Consider the following 7500-nt stretch of genomic DNA (forward strand, 5'->3'; position numbering starts at 1 on the left):
GCCCACCCCAGTAATGGTGTGAATGTCAACATTTGCAAATTTTATGTATGTTTGCATAGAACCCAAATCATGTTGGCAGCTGCCTAAAAATCTGAATAAGTATTTGCTGACAGCATACACTGCAAGCCTGTGAGGTCGTGTCGTGAATAAATGGTTGTTTTGATAACGCAAAGTGAGGTTTTATTCATGCATTGGTGTAAATGTTACGCTGCCAATAACAACAACAGAGAGAGAGAGAGAGAGAGAGAGAGAGAGAGAGAGAGAGAGAGAGAGAGAGAGAGAGAGAGAGAGAGAGAGAGAGAGAGAGAGAGAGAGAGAGAGAGAGAGAGAGAGAGAGAGAGAGAGAGCACCCATTGCACACCGGTACGACCGAACTAAGGTAACGTTAAATTACTGTTGTGCAGCGGGTTGAAAGAATACCCTATACCTCGGAGATATACCTTCACTCGGTCTCAACGACGTCACGTGACATGTTATATGGTGGAAGAGAATGCTGTCGCTTATTTTCCTTTTGAGGATGAGGGTTTAACATGGATCGGAAACTTACAGGACGACAACCGCGGCTGTGCTTGCAAGTTTGGATAGTTCTTTCCGTGACTGAGCATCGTTTCAGTCTTACCGAACTGAGGGTGGAAAATAAGCGACAGCATTCTCTTCCACCATATAACATGTCACGTGACGTCGTTGAGACCGAGTGACGGTATATCTCCGAGGTATAGGGTATTCTTTTAACCCGCTGCACAACAGTAATTTATTGATACCTTAGTTCGGTCGTACCGGTGTGTAATAGAGAGAGAGAGAGAGAGAGAGAGAGAGAGAGAGAGAGAGAGAGAGAGAGAGAGAGATGATGATGATAATTAGTTTTAACGTCCTCTTAGAACCATTTGGCCTATCTTGGGACAGGTAGAGTTAATATGCTTTATGTGGGGACAAGACACTGGACAAACATGCAAACAGAGAACACATAATTATGATCGTGTTATATATCTGGAAGTCTGTTGTTGCGATATTTCGAAATGGGGATGGAAGTAATGATTGTGTACGCGGAATGTGGTTGGACTGGAGCGGTTTTGTAGGCTTATTTGCTTTTTATGTATGTAGGATATGTTTATATGTGTGGCTAAATAAGTTATAAAAAATTTTAAAAAAAAAATTAAAAAAATTAAAATTAAAAAATAAATAAATAAAAATCTCAATTAATTTTTAGCCAAAGGAAAATATTGAAGCAACTTGCTAAAAAATATATCAGAATGGGGAACTTAAGTTCAGGTAGGAGGGCAGTATGTGCTTAAGCCTTGTTTGATCAATTGAGTATAGCTATGCTTTGTGTTTTAGACGCTTTAGTTGTTGGGCGTGGGAGGGAAGGGGGGGGGGGGGGGGGGGTAAGGGGTCGGTGGGAGAGAGGATTGAGGGGTGGGAAGGAGGAAAGGGGATGAGGTTTTCAGAACAGATGTCCTATTTCAGCCTTATATATTGAGAGACACAGGGTGTATGCTGGCTTCCATTGAAGCGTGCAATGTTTATCTAAAAACTCATGGGGTTTCAGTTTGTGTTCGTTGACAAGGGTGTGTAGGTTGCGGAAATCTTGTTGGAGTGATTGGCAGCGGTCAAAGAGGTGTAAAAAAGATAGCAACTGTCCACATTCACAGAGACGGGGAAAGAACTTGTAAGCGCATCCATCCGTGCGAATTCTGCGAAGTATTTTAAGGAGGGGGTTGGGGAGTGTAGGCCTGTTTTGTTTTGTTTGTCGGGGCAGAATAAGCCAACCATGGGCATTGCCTTCTGTTTTTAATTCTGTTTCCCAGTGACACCAGGCAACTTTGGCCATTTTGTGTTTTGCTTCCGTCTTTGTTAATTTTAGGTCATGAAATGCTGCTTGATCTGTGACAGCCTCTTTTGCTGCTCTGTCAGCCATATCATTGCCTCTGATCCCTGTGTGTGAGGGGATGTACATAAGGGTCAGTTCTGTCCCAGAGGCAATGATCTGGTGACAGAGGAACAATATTTCCGTCTGAAGCTCTTCCCGGTTTCTGGAACCATTTTGGAGAGCAGTCAGAGCTGATTTTGAGTCGGAGAGAATGACGACTCTTGTTGGGGGTCGAGGAAGGTCATTGACATAGTGGCATGCTCTTAAGATGGCGTACATTTCTGCAGTGAAAATGGACACATCCTTATTGAGTTTAAATTTTTTAGTTATTTTGAGGTCAGGAATGACAAAAGCACAGCCAGTTTGGTCATCATTTTGTTTTGAGCCGTCAGTAAATATCTGTAGGTGATCTTTGTAACTGTTTGAGATTATTTCTCTTACTAGTGATGAGACAAGTACAGGGTTATCTTTTTTTGTTACACCCAGATCATGATCAGGGATGATAATGGGAGATTCCATGAACCAAAAGGGGAAGGGGTGAATGGGAATGTGGGCCATCCTACCTGGGTTTACCCCACTTTCTTGAAATATCGGTTGAACATAGTCTGCTAGTGGGATCGTTGCTTCGTATATTGTGGGTGTTTTTCTTTTTAGGTTTTGGTAAGGGGCCGAGGTAATTGTGTCGAACTCAGCAGTGAGCTCTTCGTTCACAGCATTATCAACTGTACTGGCTCTTGATACGTACTGGGCCGACTTTAGTCTTCTTTCTTCATCGAGGGGCAGCCAGCCAGCCTCTTGATACACTAGTTTGTTTATGGAGTGTTTTGGGAGATCAAAGATGATTTTGAGTGCAGCCATTTCGGCTCTTTCCAATAGTTTTAGATTCGATTTTGATGCAGCAAAAAATGCTTCTTGACCATAGGTTAAACGGGATCTTATAATGGCTTTCGTAATGTGAAGCAGGCTGTCTTTATTTGAGGCCCAGGTCTCTCGTTTTAACACTTTGAGGAGACTAAGTGCTTTCTTGGCTTTGCCAACAAGGTTTTTGATGTGTGGCCCCCATGTTAGGTTCGGGGTGAGTGAGAGAGAGAGAGAGTAAGAGAGAGAGAGAGTGAGAGAGAGAGAGAGTGAGAGAGAGAGAGAGTGAGAGAAAGAGAGAGAGAGAGAGAGAGAGAGAGAGATAGAGAGAGAGAGAGAGAGAGAGAGAGACTCTCAACTCAAGACTCAAATGGTTTACTGGTTAGGCAATTTGCCCATGACCAAGGGAGGTAGGGGGGAATCAGGGGTGTGTTTGGCTTTGGCATTATACAATACTCATCGAGATCGATCGCGTACACGTACAACCTTATTTGACTGACATGGTATTTCCAATGTCAGACGCGTATGTTACCGATACAGTCTTTCACACACGAAAGTTCAACTGTGAAAGTAAACCCTGAGAAGATTGACCAGTACATGCAAGTCCTTGGTCTATCTCGCGTCGGTAGTAGGTTCGTCGCACATCTTTGGTCTCTTCGATGAATGTCAGTCTTTTGGTTTGGTCCGGCATCATGTCTGCTTTGTCCCTCAGAAACGCCCAGTACAGTGTTTCAGCTTTAGTACAGTCGTTGGTGAACAAGAAATCATCAGATTTTGCGATCAACTGTTTACATGAAGCACCGTACACCACTCTGGTCAGAAAAGTGTTCCTTGTTTTATCTTGCATAGACTTCAGTTCGTTTCGCGTCGTGAGGTTGAGGGCCAGTTCTGAGCGAGCGATTTTACTACCTCCAGGTTGTAGTCCCTTTGTAAGGCATACCTCTCAGCTTCAGCAGAGACAACTGATGTTCGACAGGTCCCGCTGTATCGCTCTCTGTTCTGCCAATGGCCGCGCACGTGGAGTCAATGGACTACTGCGGAGTTGGCGCTGGAATGTGTGAAATTCGGCTTCGTGATTCACGTACTTCGGTGTTTACAACACAGCTCGCCCCACTGTCTGTCAAAGCGTTCGTCCGCTTGTACTCTCATTGTTTGTGCGTTTCGGGTATCATCTGCATTGACATGCGTGTCCCTGTTACCTGATGTTGTGATGGCATGATTACTCGAGTTATCGGCTGTGTCAACGGAGGAAACGCGTACCTTTTTGCAGTAAAATTGTTGGGCTCGCTGTCTGTCACGCCTGAACTGCGAAGGGGCTTTGTTGACATTGCGTTGGCAAGTTCGGCAAATGGCGGCTTGTTGGCTCTCTTTGCTGTGCATTCCAAATGTGACCGTAGCTCCCTCTCCCTCTCCGGTGACCTTCCAGTACTTGACGTAGTGGTCAGCTAGCAGGCCCGTCAAGGCAGCTTCCATGGCAGTTGGTAGTCCAACGACCGGCATTTTCGTATCTTCTTCAAATGAATTGCTGGAGCGAAAAACTGTGCTGCTGCGAGAGAGAGAGAGAGAGAGAGAGAGAGAGAGAGAGGGAGGGAGGGGGGGGGAGAGACAGACTGTAGGGCCACACAAAAACCACACAAGATAGACGAAAATAGTCCTACCGACAAACGGACACACACACAAACACACTTTCATCCTGAATTCTTTGTGAGTCTGTTTACCTGATCTTATTCTTTAACAAAAGCAGACCTCGGTGTTTCTTCTATTTGGTCTGTCTTGCTCTTTATAAAACCTTTTTTTTATTATTATTAAATCTTCTTTTTTTTTGGAGCAAACTTGTGACCAAGGGCACATCTGCCGTGTGCTGACAAAACCGAGTAAGTCCATTTTTTTCAAAAATGATATTTTTTGTTCATCAAAAAGAAGAAATCAATGCGCATCTTTTGTGTTAATTTCTACTTTTTAGAGTGCTTAGATAAGCAGATATGAACAGGTAAGTCCACAACCAAAAACAACTTTTTAAGTGTGCATGAATGTTTTGACAAAACCAAGTAAGTCCAAGGGTTTCCCAATTTTCGTATAATGGTAGTTTCAAAATTCTTTCAGACGACTCAAACAGAAAAGACGTCATTTTAAGTTTAGAACTCACAAATGACGTCATTTAAAGTTTAGAACACACAAATGACGTCATTCGATAAGGCGAGACATAATGACGTCACCTTATGACGTTTTATTTCAAACATTTTTCTTCTCTATATGAATCTCCTGACGATCCTTGTCTCCCTCTCTCCCTCCCTCCCTCCCTTCATCTCTCTTTCTATCCCTCCCTACCTCTCTCGCTATCTCTCTCCCTCTTCCTCCCTCTCTCAATTTCCCTCCCTCCATCATTCTCTCTATCCCCCCTTCCCTTTCGCTCTCTCCTCCTCCCTCTCTTCCCTCATCCCTCTCTCCCTACAGCCAACAATCGACTTTTCTCTACCTCCCTCCTTCCCTCTCTCTCCCTCCCCTCTGTCGCTCCTTATCTCCCTCCCCCTCTCTCACTCCCTCCCTCCTCTCTCTCTCCCTCCACCCCACTATCTCTTTCCCTCCCTCCCTCCCTCCCTCCCCTCTCTTCTCTCTCTCCCTAACTACATCCCTCCCACACTTCCTTTCCCCCCTCTTCTTCCTCCCTCCCTATCTCCCTCCCTCCCCTTCTCTCACTCCCTCCCTCCTCTCTCTCTCCCTCCATCCCACTATCTCTTTCCTTCCCTTCCTCCCCTCTCTTCTCTCTCTCCCTAACTACATCCCTCCCACACTTCCTTTCCCCCCCTCTTCTTCCTCCTTCCATATCTCCCTCCCCTTCTCTCACTCCCTCCCGTCCTCCTCTCTCTCTCCCTCCATCCCACTATTTCTTTCCCTCCCTCCCTTCCTCTCTCCCTCCCTCCCTCTCCCACTTCTTTCCTCCCTCCCTCAATCCCACTAAGTATCTCCCTCCCTCTCTTTCTCTCTCTTCCTTCCCCTCTCCCTCCCTCCTTCCCTCCTTTCTCTCTCCCTCCCTTCCCCCTTCTCTCTCACTCAATCCCTCAATCCATCCTCCCCCCTCCCTCTCTCTCCCTCGGTCCATTCCTATATCTCTCTCTTCCTCCCCATCTATCTCTCCCTCCATAGCTCTCCCCCCTCCCTCTCACCTTCCCTCTCTTTCTCCCTCTCTCCGCCCCTCTTTCCATCTCTCTATCTCCCTTCATTTCATCACTTATCATTTATGCCTTTGACCCCGTCCGGGGCATAGGCCGCCAACAAGAGCTCGCCAGGCACTCCGATCCTCTATCTCCCTCCCTCCCTTTATTTCTCTCTAAGTCCACAAAATGCCCAACAAAACCAAAACCATCCATCAAATTATTATGAAAATCGGGGTTTAAACGTAAATTAATGCTATTTATTTTATTATCTCGGTGGTTTGATCTAGATAATCATCACTTTTGAGACATTTTATCAAACAGTAAAAGTCGTTTTTCTCAGAAGTAGCGTCAGTGGACTTACTCGGTTTTGTCAGCACACGGCAGACATGCACACAACTTACACAACACAATCACCACCACTACCACAACAACTCCAAGAACAACAATACTGTACACCTGTACAACTAATGAAGTCTCTCTACAGGTATCTGTGACCCCTGGGAGGACGCCAAGTGCATCGGTCACAACACCTGGGTACATTGTGACGTGTCTTCCTTCCAGTGTGACGCATTGGAGAACGAAGGTGAGTATGGCTGCCTAAATGGCGGGGTAAAAACGGCCATACACGTAAAAATCCACTCGTGCAAAAACACGAGTGTATATGGGAGTTTCAGCCCATGAACGCAGAAGAAGACGATAAGATAAGATAACCCTAAGTAAGGTAAGATAAGGTAAGTTCAGATAAGGTAAGAAAAGATAAGATAAGATATAAGATAAGATAAGATAAGATAAGATTAGAATTGATCAGATTAGATTAGATAAGATAAGACAACAACCATATCCACCAATCGTTTTTCAGAGATACAAAATAATAACTAATCGTTGTGGAAAGTTCAAAATATCAACCAATCGTTTTGCAGAGGTACACAATAACAACCAGGCCTTGTGCAAAAGGTCAAAATATAATCATGTTTGTCATGGTTCAACATATAAACCAATCGTTTCGTAAAGGTATAGAAATACTAACCAATTGATAGTGTTATGAAAAAAGTGTGCATGCTGGTCGAGGCTTTGATTTATCGATTTGTATTTCTCAATGTTCAAAACATCCACCAACGTTTTGCAGAGATACAAAGTACTTACCAATTGTTTAGACAAAATTCAAAATATCAACCAATCGCGCAATGCAGACGTTCACACTATTAGCCAGTCGTTTAGCAAAGATTGAAAGTGTCAACCAATGGATGTGAAAAGTGTCAAAATGTTAAGTGATCGTTTTGTAAAGACTCAAAATATCAACGAATCATTTTGCAGAGGTACAAATGAAAATCAACGAAGAGATTTGCAAAGCTACAGAATACTAACCAATCGTTGTGATAAAAAAAAGTGTGATTTATGTGGAAACGATGTATTTCTCATAGGTTGAAAAAAAAAAAATCAACCAATCCTTTTGCAGAGGTACACAAAATTAACCAATCGTTTTGGAAATTTCAAAAAAATCAACCAATCGTTTTGCAGAGGTACAGAACATCACGTTCCGGTTTTCTCCCACTTCCGTTCCCAACACGGAGACGAACTACTTCTGCATGACCTTTGACCTTCCCGATGATGACGTATACC

General features: G+C 44.1%; 1 protein-coding gene across 1 annotated transcript in view; it reads left to right on the plus strand.

The window, feature by feature from the left end:
- The window catches only part of LOC138946944 (tyramine beta-hydroxylase-like), a 111853-nt gene that overhangs the window by 13450 nt on the left and 90903 nt on the right, over positions 1-7500 (plus strand). Inside the window, exons 5-6 of the mRNA XM_070318384.1 lie at positions 6365-6463; positions 7399-7500. The exon at positions 7399-7500 is cut by the window's right edge and continues 78 nt beyond it. Coding sequence (XP_070174485.1) covers positions 6365-6463; positions 7399-7500 — 201 coding nt within the window. The remainder of the gene's footprint in view (positions 1-6364; positions 6464-7398) is intronic.

The sequence above is a fragment of the Littorina saxatilis genome, linkage group LG14 (assembly GCF_037325665.1).
Source record: "Littorina saxatilis isolate snail1 linkage group LG14, US_GU_Lsax_2.0, whole genome shotgun sequence".
NCBI classification, from domain to species: Eukaryota; Metazoa; Mollusca; class Gastropoda; order Littorinimorpha; family Littorinidae; genus Littorina; species Littorina saxatilis.